This window comes from Micropterus salmoides, unplaced genomic scaffold (genome assembly GCF_014851395.1).
Source record: "Micropterus salmoides isolate LMB-PRFRI ecotype aquatic unplaced genomic scaffold, ASM1485139v1 Ms_hic_scaffold_1868, whole genome shotgun sequence".
Lineage (NCBI taxonomy): Eukaryota > Metazoa > Chordata > Actinopteri > Centrarchiformes > Centrarchidae > Micropterus > Micropterus salmoides.
Genome location: NW_024041004.1, coordinates 786 through 19526, shown reverse-complemented (window position 1 = coordinate 19526; position 18741 = coordinate 786). Strand labels below are relative to the sequence as shown.

The window sequence follows — 18741 nt, the reverse complement described above, 5'->3', positions numbered from 1 at the left end:
ATTTGTAACTTATAATAGCAAGTACCACAGTATTACGCTTTTTGATTTGTGCAAAATACTTTCACATTTCTCTCAGCATACTGACAGGAACATATGACATTAGCAAAACAATAAGAGTAAATAAAACAGAGAGACAGACATATCTTCAGATTGGTTTAAAGGTTGTGATTTCCAAAAGAGGAGCACTTTAGATTTTAACACCATGAACTCTCCTATAGCGCACGTTCTCTCATGATGTAGACGTTTTTCACTGGAGCCCACGGATACCATTAATGAGAAAACACATGTGAGGACTCTTTTAAATACAAACACACCAAAAAACCACTGTTTGTTACCTTTAGTGATAAGCAGGTTGATGAGTCCCTGTGGTCGAGGACATCGGTCCTTCAGACTGATACAAGACGAACAACAAGAGGTCGAGCCCGATGCTGTCATCTTCGTCTAAACAAACACATTACACAGGTACTGTATGTATATACAGAGAGAGGCACACACATGACATGTACACACACATATACACACAGAGCATGGACACACACATACACACAGAGACATGTACAACACATATACACACAGAGACATGTAACACATACACAGAGACATGTACACACACATATACACACGAGACATGTACACACACATATACACACAGAGACATGTACACACACATATACACACAGAGACATGTACACACATATACACACAGAGACATGGACACACACTATACACACAGAGAATGTACACACATATACACACAGAGACATGGACACACATATACACACAGAGACATGTACACACACATATACACACAGAGACATGGACACACACATATACACACAGAGACATGTACACACACTATACACCAGAGACATGGACACACACATATACCACAGAGACATGTACACACACATATACACACAGAGACATGTACACACACATATACACACAGAGACATGTACACACAGAGACATGTACACACAGAGACATGTACACACACATATACACACAGAGACATGTACACACACATATACACACAGAGACATGTACACACACATATACACACAGAGACATGTACACACACATATACACACAGAGACATGTACACACAGAGACATGTACACACAGAGACATGTACACACACATATACACACATATACACACAGAGACATGTACACACAGAGACATGTACACACAGAGACATGTACACACACATATACACACAGAGACATGTACACACAGAGACATGTACACACACATATACACACAGAGACATGTACACACACATATACACACAGAGACATGTACACACAGAGACATGTACACACAGAGACATGTACACACACATATACACACATATACACAGAGACATGTACACACATATACACACAGAGACATGTACACACGAGACTGTACACACAGAGACATGTACACACATATACACACATATACACACACATATACACACAGAGACATGTACACACAGAGACATGTACACACATATACACACAGAGACATGTACACACAGAGACATGTACACACACATATACACACAGAGACATGTACACACACATATACACACAGAGACATGTACACACACATATACACACAGAGACATGTACACACAGAGACATGTACACACAGAGACATGTACACACACATATACACACATATACACACAGGACATTTTTCTCAACTGTCCTAAAGCAACTTTAGGAACAGCCACTACAAGAAGAACATTAGTAACAGAAACATGAGGACAACTTTAGGAACAGCGACACTAAGGACAACTTTAGGAACAGCGACTACAAGAAGAACTTTAGGAACAGCAGCACTGAGGACAACTTTAGGAACAGCCACTACAAGAAGAACTTTAGCAACAGAAACACTGAGGACAACTTTAGGAACAGCAGCACTGAGGACAACTTTAGGAACAGCAGCACTGAGGACAACTTTAGGAACAGCCACTACAAGAAGAACTTTAGTTACAGAAACACTGAGGACAACTTTAGGAACAGCCACTACAAGAAGAACTTTAGGAACAGCAGCACTGAGGACAACTTTAGGAACAGCCACTACAAGAAGAACTTTAGTAACAGAAACACTGAGGACAACTTCAGGAACAGCCACTACGAGAACAAATGTAGGAACAGCAAGACAGAGATCAGATTTAGGAACATGAACACTGACAAATTTAGCAACAGAAACACTAGAACCATTTTTTTAACAACAAGACAGAGAACAATTTTAGGATCAACACTGAGAACAAATGTAGGAACAGCAAGACTGAGAACAATTTTTGGAACAGTTGTGTTTGTGTGTGTTGTTGACCACTCACATTGTCGTCCAGTTCATCTGTCTTCCTCCGCGGCAGGACGGTGATCTCTCTCTCGTCCTGACCTTTCCCTCGCTTCACCACAGGTGTGTGTGTAGAGAGAGAGAGAGAGAGACATAGACAGTGAATAAGGTGCCGTACAACTTGTCTGAAGTGAAAATTAAACATGCATGTCAACTTTAACCTATGCTTCACACACACACCTTTGTTTGCACATTCTCCCCCTGCTTGTATCACACTTCTCCATATGTTCTTCCTCTGTTTCCATCCATTAATTTTTCATTCTTTTATAGTTTATTGTTTCATCACATTAATCATTAAACCAGACAATCACGCTTACACACACATGTAATGGAAAATCTTCTCAGCAGTCCAGCAGTATACTACTTGATTTTAATAACCCTGTGACCTTGCCTCTATCACCACCCTCAGGACAAACTTTCCATCTTTTACTCCACTCCTGTAGGAACAAAAAAGCAGTTTGTCGATTTTTATGTCAGCTGATAGTTTGGTTGTTTTAATCCAGCAGCTCTTTTACATGTCTTTGTTCAGATCAAACTGTAAAGATTCAGTCAGTGTTTAACATTCATCTAACTATTACTAGTATCTGCTTTCACCAAGGTCAAGTGTGTGTGTGTGAGATAAGGTACTGGTATTCAATCTAATGCAACTGCTCTGCCATAAAGGCTACTTTTATGACAGCAATACTGTCATGTTCAGTTTTTGTCATAGAGGTGTTAATTAAATGACAGGTTTTAGCACTGAGGCCTTGGTTAGAGGGGACTGCATTTATATATGTGTAGTTGATGCCACATACACAAAAAAAAACATAAAAACATAACGAAAAGATTAACAAATTCTGTAATCTTACTGGTCCTACTCTCTGCACTAAACCATGTGTCACTATGCTACACTTTACAGTCCAGTGGTTGGAGTTCAAATGGTGGGCAGGTTTATATTTTGGTTTACATCTAGATCGCAGGATGTTTTATTTAGAGTTTTATCAAAAAAGGCTGTTTTTTTTTTATGGGACACGAACAAGTGATATGAAGAGCTGGTACCTCAGCTTGATCCTGCTTCTGTCCATCATCACTCATCCGACAGTACCGCTTCGTGGCTTCTTCGTCCATCATCTGAAACAGACAAATTACTGGGATTAGTGACTGTAGCGTAATTAATCAAGAAATGAAAATTGGTGTGAAAAATGTAGCACTAAGAAACTCATAGTCATAGTTTTATGTCATTTTGTATATACCATAATTTACAAGGTTATGCTTTATTTTATGGGTCAGTAATATAATAATTTCCATTAATTAATTTAAGATCATTACGCTAAAAAAAATAGTTGTATACTTTGACCTCCCTCTTTTTCCTTGCCTTCCTTCTCTCTCTCTCTCTCTCTTTCCTACAGTGTCCTGGGGCTTGACTGATCTCTGGGTTGGGCACCAATCTCCACCCGCTCCCATTATACACCTGTTGCTGATCATTGTTCAAGCCTACTACATTAGGAGAGGCCTGAGATCCAGTCCTCTGGATCATTAAGTCATATCTGACTACTCCTCCAGACCTGAACTGCTACCAGCCTGCCTCTCTAACCTGGGATCCCAGCCTGTCTCAGCCAGTAACCCCCGCCAGCCAGCTCAAGACCCGGACTTCGACCCATAGCCCCCTCCCCCATTTACTCTTTCTGTCTGTTAAACATAAAGCAGTTGAAACTTACCTGCTGAATCTGCCTGATTGTGTGTTCTTTACTATAAAGCCAGACATGGTGTCCACAACACATCTTAGAAATTATGAGAAAATCACCCACAAAATAAAGCTTTTCTCAAATTTTAGATTTACATGTTTAGCTGAGCTGCTATGCATTGATTAAAAGACTATTACACTTGCAATTCACTGGAGTTACTTGATCAGACATGGACCAACTGAACACTACATCCATTTTCCCTGGAAACTAATCAAGTTTTTTTGCAGAAAAGTCCCTAGTAATTATTATTCCAGACCCGTAATAAAACATTGGGTGAAATCTGTGCGAAAAAAAGCAACCAATATTGAGAATAAAGTTTCCAATAATACATAAAAATTAAAGGAATATATTTTTGGATTTTAGTAGAGCTGGTCTTTTGAGGGTATTTGTATTTTTCCTATAAGTAGTGGAAAATTGCACGTCTTTCCAGGAAACTTCACAGGAAATGATTAACAAATTACTGAGCGGTAAAATAAAGTGGTACATTAATTACAAATCAAACACTGATCACTTCTTCTGTTTGTGTACATGGTATTACTTCACACTTGCCAATGTAAAAATGTTTCCCATGACACTAAAGCCCGACTGAATTGATTATTAATCTGTTATACACACAAAAAAAAGCAAAAGCATAACCTTTCTTACAATCAGCTGAATGCTTCACATACTTACAATGTCACAAAATCAGATAGACACCAGTTTTTAAAGATTAATAAAGTATTTGTGGACACACTCTTACCTTTGGTTGATAAAGAGCGGTGTGACTGGAACAAAGAGGAAAAGACGACTGACAACTTAGTCATCAACCAGCAACAAGAGACACAAAGAGAGAGAGAGTCTGCTGTGTGTTAATAACAGCTGGTTTTGACTCTGTTGTGTTTGTCACTCTGCAAAATGACAGCCGTCTCAGGCGACATCACACACACACACACACACACACACAGTAAAGCCTGGCATTACACAGGCCACTATCACGCTGTCGGCTGCATTAATACCAGGCTGTAACACACACGCACAGAGTGCAGAGTGCAGAGTTGCGTTCACGGTCGCTTGCAGACACTAACACATCTTATTATCATTTAGATAATAGCAGGTGTGTGTCAGTGTGTGCGTACATGTGTAGCACTCGCCGCACTGTTCCACGCACACTGGAACAGCTGGTTAACACACCTCATAGAGCTGCTGAGATAATTGACAGCTTAAAATTAAAGGAGCCTTTTTGTAGAACCTTGAAATTAAGTCTGGTGACATCAAATCTCATGTTCAAAGCCAAACCAACAGTGAATGCATCTACTAACAGGTACTGTGTGTGTGTATCACAGCCCAATGTCTCTTCTTCCTCTCAGTGACAGAACTCAGTGACACTACTCATGTAGTCACTGTCACCCTGAACACTTTTTTACTCTGTCCCACATACTCAGTTCTGGAGCGCCCTACATGAGAGCCCTACATGTCAATAAACAACGCAAAAGAGGTGCTCTAGACCAAGTGTCCATGTGTGATGAGTTAAGAGCGAGAAAGTGAAGTAAAGTCAGCTTTTCAGGTGTAACCTCTGTTGTTCTGTCCATTCATACCTCGTATTTGCTCGACAGACTGTGGGTTTATGGGAGTTGAGGCCATTAAAACTTGTAATAAATAAACGATACAACTTTTTTTAACTTGACTTGAACCGCTTGATATGGCCTGCTGTTGAGCAAACTGTGTTGTGAGGCTGGATTCTTTGTTATTCTGTGTTATTACGAACGTTAATGAGATTTTTCTTACTTCTCAAAGCTACTTTTGTTTTATTAGTGTATCTTTAAACATCTTCTTTCTCTCTTTTACATGTTCCAACAATCTTTGGATTAAAGCAGGCAGTCAGTAATATAACAGATGACATTATGACCGTATGATTCCCCAGTCTGAAACCAGTCTAATAAAAACATTAGGTACACTGTTTAAAAATGGGCTGAATATCTCCATCATTCATCATTATTTCAAGACTAGAGGAAGTGGAAACAGACTGAATGCACAGTGACAGGTCCGCATACAGGCTGTGAGTCACACACAAACACACGTGATAGAGTGTGTGTGTATAGTTTTATTGGTGGGATACAAGGTGATACAAACCAAATAGTCAATACGGCTTATACACAAATCATTAGAGGCAACAGTCTGTTCATAAAGCATTTAAATCCACATAATTAAACACTCACCATCATCATCATCATCATCATCATGATAACAAAGTTGTAACAGCTAAATCAGGAAGTGACATCAGAAACACGCACACAAGCCAAATCACATACTAACATATGTGTGTATATACACATGTGTACCATGACTGTATGTTCTCCCACAACACACACACACAGCCCTGTGTAATAAGCATGACATACAAAAAGCTGTAGAAAAATACTCTTAAAAAACCAAACACACTAAACAACAACAACAACAACCACCACTTGGAATGTTCTGGACATCAGACGTTAACATGGAGGGGACACCGGGCAATTTGTTTGTCAACTCTTTTGTTGTCATTTTAATCGTGACATAAGTATTTAATATCCCAAATAAGAGATTCTGGCTCCCCCCACTTGAATTAAATTACATATTAAAATGTACAGATTTTTCCAATTCAAACTAAAGTCAAGAGCTCCTTTGGCAGGTGTCATGAAAAAGTATTACTAAGTTATTTAAAAAGAAAGTAATTTGTGTGCAAAGACGATTATAACTGTTGATTATATAAAGGTGCGTCTCCAAAAATTTGAATATTCTGAAAAAGTTTATTGTGAGCACCAGAACCAGACTGAAGGATTAAAGGCTCAGGAACCTTTTGCAAGTTTTTTGAGTTAATTAGCTCATTTATGTTCTTTTCAAGTCGCCATTTCTGTATTATGAATTCTTTATTATAAAATACAATTCATACATACAATACATTTTGAGAAAATGGAGTTTTGATTTCCACAAACTATAAGCTGTAATCATCAAGGTTGGACGATATTCAAATTTTTGGAGATGCACCTGTATATCAGTAATTTACAAAGAAGAAGAACAGAAAAGAATCTGCGCTCTTCGTGTTTACAAATGAAGTTGAGAGAAGCCAAAAGTGATTATAACACTTTCAGTCTGCAGAGTTTGAGTCGCAACTGACTCTTTCTCAACTTTAGCCAACTCTAGCTGTTAGCTGATGCACTTTATTTATGCCTCACTACACTGATTTGAAAGGTTAGCTGAGCCCGCTAGTTTACTTCAGTGATTAGCTAGTTAAAACTGTTACTGTTAAAACTACACAATTGGATATGGTTCATAAATACACAGCGGATGCTAATGTAGCTTACTGCTAACATTTGCTAATGTTATTAAAACACGTTAATGAATTATCTATAAAGGCAATATACTACATTTGTGCTTCTATAGCATGGGGCTGATCTGGCAGAAAATAGTTTTTGTTAACAAGTCTGCTAGCTAACTTAAGTACTAGCTAGGAAGCTAAAACCATTTATTTAAAAAATACAATCAGACACAATTGGTTTGTAAATTAAAAACTAAATCTAACATATCTCACGGTTAATGACGATGCTAACATCATGAATAAACACTAATCAGATCTACATTATATGCTACAGTTATGCTTGAAACAAGTTTTAATATTTTAGCTTTCTGTCTTTTGTGTTGTTTCACATTACAAATGAAATGAAAATCAAACCGCTGTGTGAATAAAGTTCACTGAAAATTGTTGCTCAAATAAGTTGCCAGTATGTTAGAAGCAAAAAAAATATCATCTCTCTCTGTTTTACACACACACACACACACACACACACACACACACGTACAGTACAACATTTTACAGGTAACAAGGTTGTTGTTTTTTAATGCTAAGTTTAAGTACAGGCACTATAGAGTGAAGCATTATGGGAAGTTGAGTGCTCAACTTTTGTTTTAGCTAGCAGCTTTTAGAAATTCAGTGCTCAACGCCTGAACATTGTGTGTTACATTGTGTTTATGATCATTGAAGTTTTAATACTCAGACAAACGGATGATGTTTTAGAAATGTTTGTTGTGTGTGTTATTAATTAATTAGTTATCCAAAGCGATAACTAAAAGCAACTTATCCAAAGCGACTTACAATTGATATATGTATCAGAGATCGCACACTTCTGGAGCTACTAGGGGTTAAGTGTCTTGAGCACATTGGTGGGTGCAACAGTGGGAAGCGAACCCAGGTCTCCTTCACCAAAGGCATTTGTCTTATCCACTGTGCCATCACCAGTGTTTCAAACACACTCACACAAAAACCCAGCGATGGGCTATGTTGACTTTGCATTAATGCAACAATAAACTGAAGCCCTGAATATAATAATGAAAATCTTACGGTTATGGTGAAGAACATTAGAGACTTTAATTCTCTGGCTGGATAGTTCTTCCTCTGAGTTACTATAAGCAAAGTAACAAGTCAAATCAGAAGCAAAGAAAGTCCATAATAATTAGAATTTACTACAAGACTGACACTACTGAATCTGTAATATATACGGTTTACATAAAATTAAGTCGTGGCCTTGAATCATTTTACTTTGTAAACTTTTGTGAATTAATTTTTTCTCTTAACATTTTCAGAAAGTAATTTTTAAGTTTTGCCTTTTAAATGTTTTCTTTGAAATTCAGAAATCTGTGGGAATAAAATTTCAGCAACTTAATTTTCAACATAATTTTCTGATAAAGAAATGACTAATTGATTTTGAATACAGAATCATAAAGAGCTTTTAGATGCTACAAACACATTGGTATTTAAATTTGAATATTCAGTAGTGATTGAACTTTGAAAACAAAGTTTTTTAGATTCATATTCTTATTCATATTCTATGTAGAGCAATAAAAAAATAAGAGTGTTAAGTGAATGTTAATTGATTATGAATGCAAAGTCTAGTAGTTGACAACAACAGCTCTACTAGCTACCTAGTTAGCATCTGCAATATGAGTTTATACCACTGCTAAAACAGCAGTTAGCATCTGAAGGCTATCAGTATTGATATAGGCACAGGTAGAGGAACTGAAGGTGTGTGTGTGTGTGTGTGTGTGTGTGTGTGTGTGTGTGTGTGTGTGTGTGTGTGATTGACAATGACATTACTTCCTCCTGGAATGCTGAAGACAGGAAGTGTTGAGTGTGTGTGTCAGTCGCTCAGGTATGTGTGGATGTAGATCTGCTGTTGGATCCAGGGGGTGAAATGCGTCACGTTGCTGTACACTCCGGGTCCGAGCACTTTACTGAAGCACACGCTGCCCCAAGATGTCAGGCCAAACAAGGTCCAGTGACCTCCGTCCTCCTCACACACCAACGGACCGCCGCTGTCACCCTGTATACACACACACACACACACACACACACACACACACACACACAGACTGTGATTACAGAACAACTGGTCCAATATGTTGATTCAGAAATCAGAAATAATCGAGATTAAAGTTGTTTTTGTGTCTCAAAACTCCATGAAGATCAAGCTAAAAACTTTCTGTGACTTCATTTTTAAAAAAAGCTTGAAATGTCTAACAATTATTATTATTATTGATTTTTCATATTCAAATAATCTGCGTATCTATCTGGATAAATAATTTTTTCATAGAGTGCGCAAGATTATTCGACATGGATTATGTAGTACAAGCTGCTCTCACTGCTGATGACTTTAGGCTGGAGAAGGACTGGTGGTCTATGATGAAACCAGTGATATACAGGATTGTTTCATCAGCGTAAAAACTGATATTCTAGCGCTGAGTTGGAAAATAAATGTCTCTGTACTGAGGAAATGGCAGGGGACCCACATGTGTTCCTTGTGGGACCCCTCTATCAGCATTTTGACTTGATTTAATTAGAATCCCCCCCAGGCTGCAGTGTCCAATAATAGTTATAAAAGTTAAGTGTTGGACAGAGCAAACAACATACTGATGATTTTGATTTTTATATCCTTACCAGTAGTGGAGGTACAAATGTAAAGAGATGTACTAGATCAAAAGTGTGGGTGAGACAATAATTCGCAAATGTCAGTATTTTGCAGTTCAACTGATACTCTGGTATCCCTGGCTTCAACATTTTTGACTTTATCAGACCACTGTAGGCAAATCAGTGAACAAAACTTATTTTAGATTATTGTATTTTTTATAGTTATTGCATCATTGTATCAAGAGTATGGATTTATCAGGTATTACATTAACTGGATAAACCTAAAAAAGACGTTTCTCCCTGGTGATTTAGGGGTGGTGATGGCGCAATGGATAAGACACATGCCTTTGGTGTGAGAGACCCGGGTTCAATTCCCCACTGTGTCCCATCCACCATTGTTGACACTTGCTCCAGAGGTGTGCAACCTCTGACATGTATAGCATTTGTAAGTCGCTTTGGATAAAAGCGTTCAGCTAAATGAATAAATGTAATTTAACTGAGGACTCAACTTCCCACAATGTTTCACTTGTTGACATTAGTCGATATTCCCATCATTCATTTTAGTCACGCTTTATCAAGGAGAAATACCAAATATTTTCTTGTTAAAGTTTCTCCAATGTCAAATATTCAGTTTTCTCTATTTCATAGTGGAAATCTTTGGGCTCTACTCTGTGAAAACTGGAAACTTTATTAACTTAATAATGAATCAGTTATTTGACTAAATATCCTCTGAGGAGCAGGAATATGCAGCACATTTCATGGATATCCAGCCAGTAGATGTCAACATATCTATTCATTGACCAAGAGTTGGAGGACTGATGGACATGGGACAAAAAAATTTTGTTCCTTAAATTAAAACAACTTATTGTCACAAAAATAATCACAAAATATAACTGCTACTTTATTTTCTTGACATTTAACTTGTCTGAGAACAATTATTTTAGTTTTCTCTGTTCGGTATACATTACACATTCATGTTAACCCGACCAGCTGTCAGTGCAGATGTTACCATGCAGGAGTCGACGGTCCCAGCATCGTAACCAGCGCAAAGCATCCTGGGAGTGATGGTCTTAATGTCAAAGTAAGACTGACACTGAGACAGCGAGATGATTCGAACCTCCCCTTCCTGCAGCTTAAAGGGAACTGGACACACAAACAGAGTTTAGAAGCATTTCTTTTTACACTTCCTGCAGTGCTTTCGTATAGACTCCCTACTACAGCTACTCACTCCTGTTGCCCATGTGACCCCAGCCTGTGATGTAACAGTAGGAATCAGGCGAAGGGAGCTGGCCAAGCTCAGGTAGACACACCGGCCTGACGAAATTTGTCTCCTCGATCTGAAAACACAACATATCTTATCAATACTCTCCTATTAATATTTATATTCAATGCTCTGCATGTCCGTCTCTGACCTCAGATTCCAGCTGCACCACACTGATGTCGTAGTCGACCACCGCCCGGTTGTAGCGCGGGTGAACGATGATGGAGCGCACTTTGCGACTCTGACTGTGCACACCTGGATGGTCCAGGTTGTTCAGCCCTAACACCACCTTCCACAGCTCTGAACTCTCTCTCCTGAAACACACACACACACACACACACATGAATCCTCAGTGTTTGATAATACAATCAGAGTTTAGTTCATTAACTGCCTCCCTTTTTATCTCCATGCTCACCCTTCGAAGCAGTGTGCGACAGTCAAAGCCCATCTCCGGGCGATGAGGACGCAGCCGCAGACATGACCGCCCTGACCGCTCTGCAGCGAGCACTGCCACGGCCACGCACCTCGCCGGGACACCCGTCCTCCCAGAATTCTCTTCTTCCTATGGGGGTAGATGCCCACTGCAGGGCGCAGACCACACTCTGGCAGACAGACAGAGCGAGAGGAGTCTTTGTCTGCTTCTACCACTACTGTTGTAGGTAGAAGCTTTATTTACCAGGCATGTGTGCACATACGAGGAATTTGACTGTGGATTGTACAATGCTGACAATGTGCTTACTCATACAATAATACAGTAATAAAATCAAACACAGGCTACAGTATAGAGAACACATATATACACACTATACACAAAACAAACAGATTCAGAAAATAGTGCCATGAGCAGAGTAAATTATTATTACCATTATTGTTATTATTATGTACATGTCAGGCTTGGATGTGATATACAGGTGCACATACAAACATACATGTACACAGTGTGATGAGTGCAAAGAATGGTGGAATAAATAAGTATTATATGCAGGTGTTATGTACATGAGGTAGGTGAATTTGATATACAGTTTATACAATATGAACAGCTTTGAAATGGAGAATGATGAATAAATAAATGGTAAGTGGTAGCCAGTAATGGGAACAGGAATTATTGCACAGGAATTTTTCCTGACACTGAGTCAGAAATCAGCTGTTCATCAGAGTGATGGCTTGTGGGAAGAAACTGACATACAATGGAAATGTTATTTAACTTTGGCCAAACTGTATCAACTATCAAGCATTTACTTGTTTCTCCGAGTATCAATGATGAGTCTATTAACTGATAATTGGATCAATAGGAAATTAAAAGGTAACAGTTTTGATAATCAGTGAATCTTTGAAGTAATTATTTCAGTAAAAAATCTAAAACTTTTCTTGTTTTGTGCTCTGTTTTGATCTGATTTTCTAAAGACCAAATGATTAATCGATAAACGATTTTAAGCGCAATTAAAAGGTAAAAGTTTTGTAATGCAAAGGAGAAGAAAGGTTTACCTTCCCTCGTACACAGCACTGATACTCTCCTCCTGGAATGACACGCATGACTGCAGACAGACAGAAAAACTTTATTAAAACACTCGTGATTTGTTGCCTGCAGGAGTCTCATACTGGCTAAAAAGGTTATGACAACCTCTCTCTATATATATATATAAATATATATCTACCCCAAGAATGATTAATAGTCCGGCTTTTATTTGCTAAAATCCCTGAATTGACCCAGCCTTTATTTGAGACAGGCGTCCATGTGTGACAGGCCTTTAATTCCTCTTGCACAAAACTGAAATAGGCTACTATGAAACAGTTTATTTATTTCAAAACACAATATTACTTGTATGAAAATTATCCAATAATATCGAATACACGTTTTGACATTTTGAAGGCAGAAGTGTGGCAGAAGTTAGCATACAGAGAGCAATGGACTTCACATGAAAGGATTCACAACTTGGATACATTTTTATGAAAACCTGTTTTGATTCTTTTGATCGGTGGACCCTTACAGACTAAAGGAATATAAATAATTAAGGAACGGACACATTCAGCCTTAATGAGCACTTCAAAGGTAACATGAGTCTGCACAGGCAAGAATTAGACTTTGAGGATAGTTGTCTTCTAAGGATTTTCAGTCGTTTTAGTATGAATGGAGATCAATTCTGATTCGCAGGTAAAACGCTGGTGTGGACAGAGATTGTTTCCACATTTCTACGTTTTGTAGCTTGAAGTAGGACCAAGATGCTCCTCATGAGGTGGTCTCAGCCTGGTTGTTTGGTCCACTACCAGAGATTGATTGACATCTTTCAGACCGAAAAGAACCAAACTAAAGAGGCTGATGGTTCTCACGTTGTCTAACTGGGTTCCGTTACCTTCTCTTCTCCAGTCGGGCCTGCAGAGCAGATCCATTCCTCAGGTTCCACTCAGGATGGACATGTAACCAACGGCGGCGGCCCGGGACTCCAGGCTGGTCAGGTACCATGGAAACAGAGGAGGGAACTCTGCAGAGAAACATGCAAATTGTGGTTAATCTGTCATGTATTTAGATAGTTGTGTGTGTGTTTGTGTGTGCGTGTTACTAACCTTACCCTAGTCCCAGCTGGCTGCAGGTCAGTTTGCTCAGATCGTGGTTCCACTCGTCTGCACAGATCTGATACTCTGCTGCCGTCCTGAGCACCGTCAGTACAGAACCCGATTGATCGGATAGAGACACTGCAGAGAGAATAGATCAATACACACGTATAAATATTAAAGACATTTACATCTACTCATTTAGCAGACGCTTTTATCCAAAGCGATATACAAGAATTAATAAAGCATGAATAGAGTATCTGTGCATGCAGAGCAAACGCTAAGCAAGTGTTGGTGAAGGCGCGATTACAAATGAAGTTATTGCAAAGACACGATTTCCAGTTTGGTGGTGCTGAGCACGCCCTGCCGATGCCAGCTCGAGTTGAAAATTTTACACTCGAGCGAGAAAGTTCCATGATGTGTTGTCGTTTCATACAGCTTTAGTAATCTGGGGTTGTGTTTATTCGTGTTGTGTGTGAACATTTACAAAACTCTCGTGAGGAAAGCAAGGAGAGGATTAATTTTGCGTTTGGTCTGAACACACAGTAACAGATAAGTCGTTTTTAGAGCCAAGTTCTTATGACCCACATTGACTATTGTTGGCCTTACAACGGCAGTAAAGGAGGACATCAGGTGAAGTATTATAAAGGAAGTACGAAGGGGTGGTGGATGGGTTAAACCCAGGGCTTATACTCAGGAGGACAGTGTTCAAGTTATTTTCAGTTATGACTTAAACAACATTACTGATGTGGTGTATAACATATGTCCATTTGATCATTACAGTTTAACATAACACTCTAGTAGCTGGACAGAGGCTCAGTGAACTCTTAAGGGGGAGTAATGATTGATGGGTATGTGAAGAGTGAACCCTCCTATGGAATTTGACCTCTGACCCAGTGTTAGGGGGAGTAGAGATTAGTGTTTATGAAGGGACTGGACCCTTATATGGTATTTAGCAGATACCTAAACATGTCCTATGTAAGCTGTGTTTGATGTACAGAGAGACAGAGTGGCCATCGGGCTGGGTCACTCTCCAAGCTGCTGCAGAGCTTGTAATTGATGCTGAACTCCTTGATGTAATAAACTTTTATGATCAAGAACATTGTCAAGCGGATTTCTTCTCAACACATCATCGCAGCATTATTGTTCGACACCACACTGACTTTTTTGTTATTATGTTTTGTGTGTGTGTGTCGTACCACAGTTCCATTCATCAGAGCTGTCCGAACAGTGTTTCTTTCCATCACACCACAGAGTCCGATGAACACACTCATGGTTGTTACAGGACAGCTCGTTGTCCCTGCACACCGCTGAGGAAAGGTTCAAGAGTATAACTACTGATACAACCAGCAATATAATTATATTAACACTAACATCAATATAAGTAGATAAATTACTGTCAGTGACTGTGTTGTGGGAGTTAGTAATAGCTCAATGATATAAATAGGGAGACTCACTGCAGTTGGCCTCGTCCGCCAGCATGGGGCAGTCTGGGAATCCGTCACAGATCATACTGGCTTTAATACACACCTTACTGCCAGGACACTCCCACAGACCGCGCTCAGAACAGCCTGGCAGAGAAAGTGTGGTGACATCATGAACCTGAGATCATGTGACTCTGCTCCTACAGAAAACTACATGTCAGATGTTCACAGCAGTGACGGTGGTACTGCTGCTTCAGCTGCAGCGCTCTGGGGGACTCACCACAGTTGTCCTCGTCGCTGTGGTCGTCACAGTCCAGGTGTTCGTCACAGCGTTTGGTCGCCAGGACGCAGCGACCCGACCGGCACTTGAAGTGGCTGGGGGAGCACTCTGTGGCAACGCAACAAAAACAACAACAACAAGGAAAACATCAGAAAGCTGACAGAATTTTTTTTTTCTTCTTACATTAGGATGCACAGCCACATTCTTCAACATCAGGACAAACAAAGACACAATGAGAGAAACCGTCGGTACCGTCGACTCCTTCCTCGGCCAGCAGGCAGGTTGTGTTGCCTCCCTCCTCTGGAAACTGACTACAGTCTGAGTCCTCGGGCCACTGCAGTCCCACAAGGCCTAGAACCGACTCACACTTCCGCTTCGCATTACGACACAGCGACCTGCAGGACCAAAAGACAGAAGGCCAGAATAAGAGAGGGAGAAGTACAGTGATTAAAACCCTTAACAATAACAAGTCCAGGGGCCGTGTTAGAGAAAGTTCTTAAGTCTTAAATTAAGACAGGAAGAGTCTAAGATAGGATTTTTCCCAATTTGGTATTACAGAAGCAAATCCTGACTTTAGGAATCCTATCTTATCTCAGGTTAGGAAATCCTAAATACTCAGTCCAAACCCCTTATCAACTTTGATGTCTGTTACCTAGCAACCGATGCCACTTTTCTCATCTCGCCGAGCTAAACGGCTTTTAATCGCTGTTTTGTGGTCGTTTCTTTTAACGAAACATACCCTGAAAATGGCGCAGAAACAACATCTATCATTGGTCATCAATCCAAATTGACATAACGTTTAACACGGGAGATCAAAGACAGAGAGTGGGCTAAGATAGCGGACACGCCCGTATATCCGGCATCCAGCAGAGCGTTGATGCTGTCAAAAAGAAAAAAAGTCCATTTACAAGTGATGCGAAGAGAAAGGCAACTGTTGTGTCCAGAGAGCAGAGAAAACCGGCACAAACCCTTATTGTGGGAGAGTTAATAATGAAGGTAATAAAATAATAATATTAATAAAGGCTAACATCATCACGTTTAAATGGTTTCTTGTCTTTAACGATCTATCAAAGACTTGCATTAGGATACTTTTGTTACATCAAGCCTTTACATTATGTTATATAATGAGACATTATGAGCCTTTCTACTAACAAGTGTTTTGTCATCAAACACATCATTAGATCCATTAATAAGTTCCGCCTGTTGACATATTGTTGATTAAAAGTGACAAAAGAGCGACCATGTGGATTAAAAGAGTTACAAACACTACCTGGTGGAAAAGTAAAAGTTAGGACAACTCAACACTTATCCTAAAGTTAGGAGAGTTTATTTAAGGTTTTAAGAAGTTAGTGCTTCTCTAATACCCTTTTCCTATCTGTAGTTCGGAAAGGAACATTAACTTAGGAACTGTTTATCTGTAATTGCCTTATTCACAACCCTTATTACCATGGTTACCAAGCAGTTAGGATTAGGGATGCACCGAATGTTCGGTCACTGAAATTAATCGGCCAAAAATAGCAAACAAAAGTCAATTACATTGACATGTCGGCAGTGTGGAAGCATTTTAAAGTGTCTGAGAAAGCCGCATAAATCGCAGTTTGAGGCCACAGTTCTGCTGAACTGTCCACTCCATCTGTGGCTGACTTCTTAGAAAATAACCGCTTTAAGTGTTTCTGTCACTGGTGATTAAGCTAGCCGCACCTAAATTAGTAGTGCTCATATAGTGATAGTGCACCCGTATTCAAGCCTTTATGGTAAATCCACTGAAACGGACCAGTGCGAGTCGACAGGCAGGTTAGAGACTTTATCATTCATTTTCTCTCTTTACAAAGACAAGCGTTGCAGTACCTCCTGAAGAGAGGCTGTGAAGTCTTCATGTTACAAAATGGGTTGGACTTGATGAATTTAGCACCAGGATACACATGTAACAACGTCAGGTTTTGAAAATAAGGTGTCTATACAGAAGGCAAATAAGATTATTGGATTAAATTCACAGAAAGTATAGAACATATTACATGTGTCCATTAAAAGTAAACGGACCCACCCTCCATAGTATCTCCAAATCCTGTGGGAAACACTGAGTAAAGAAACTTGTCCGATGTTCGGCAAATTTTTTCATTATATTCGGCTTCGGCCAAGAATTCTCGTTTCGGTGCATCCCTAGTTAGGATAGGAAGTTTCTGTAATACGGCCCCTAATCATTAACTAATTCAAAACTAGAGCTAGACTAGGGTTTTATTCATATTAATGCCCGAAGTCTACTCCCCAAACTTGATTTTAAACAAACTTGGGCCCACTCAACAGATACTGATATTCTTGTAATCTCAGAAACATGGCTTGGTAAATCTATTTTAGATAAGAATATAGCAATTAAGGGTGACAATGTCTACCGTTGTGACCGCCCCAGGAAGGTTGGTGGCATTAGCATTTATATAAAAATAGTTTTTTTTGTAACATTGTGTATTCGGTATCCATTAGTAAACAGCTAGAGCTTTTAGCCTTGAAGATGGAGCTCGCATTGGGGCAAACAATGACGGTCATAGATTGCCATAGACCACCCTCAGCAAGTACTGAGGAAGTACTCTTTGCTCTTTAAATCATCATGTATCGAGCATTGAATTTGAAGAGGTACTTTTAGCCGGGGATTATAACCTGGATTGGCTGTCCTCCATTTCAGATAGTTTTAAATCTGCCCAAATGCCCTGAAAAGTCCTCTTTACTTGATTTGTTTTTAACTAATGCTCCACACAAGTTCTCAGATATTGGTGTGTTTGCTAATGACCTGAGTGATCATTGTACAATCGCAGCAGTTAGGAATGCTAAAATCCCGAAACGGAGGCCTCGGATTATTTTCAAAAGGGATATGAAGCATTTCTGTGAACAAGCCTTTTCACATGACCTGTTTCACTTTGATTGGAACAAAATCTTTCTTATAGATGAAGTACAATTGGCCTGGAACTACTTTTATGATGGTTTTCTTAGGATCATAGAGAAGCATGTTCCTGTACGCAAATTTAGAGTCAAAGGCCGAAACAATCCCTGTTTTTCTCGTGAGATTTCCTGCCTTCTCAAGTAAAGGGATGCTGCCTGGTCAAAGGCCAGGAAATCAAAGACTGATGCTGATTGAGTCTTCTTTTGGCAACTGAGAAATATCCCAAACATTTCTGGAAAATCATGAAAGCCTCCTTTGGAAACATTAGTTGTAGTGAACTACCCCCTCATGATTGATT

General features: G+C 39.4%; 1 protein-coding gene and 1 long non-coding RNA gene across 2 annotated transcripts; both read right to left on the bottom strand.

Annotated features, from left to right (window-relative positions):
* Nucleotides 1-345: 345 nt before the first annotated feature.
* On the bottom strand, nt 346-3465 carry LOC119909728. The gene is made up of 3 exons (XR_005445523.1): nt 3394-3465; nt 2336-2407; nt 346-441 (listed from the first exon to the last, which is right to left on the bottom strand). It is a non-coding gene; the product is annotated as an uncharacterized LOC119909728 (long non-coding RNA).
* Nucleotides 3466-8617: 5152 nt separating this feature from the next.
* Nucleotides 8618-16006, bottom strand: LOC119909727 (atrial natriuretic peptide-converting enzyme-like; the record flags this gene model as incomplete). The annotated part of the gene is made up of 12 exons (XM_038727943.1): nt 8618-9412; nt 11006-11139; nt 11225-11333; nt 11409-11571; nt 11673-11859; nt 12743-12792; nt 13609-13737; nt 13825-13948; nt 15007-15117; nt 15265-15378; nt 15512-15619; nt 15764-16006. Coding segments are annotated over 12 exons (1655 nt in total), but the record flags the coding sequence as incomplete, so codon positions are not given.
* Nucleotides 16007-18741: the final 2735 nt, after the last annotated feature.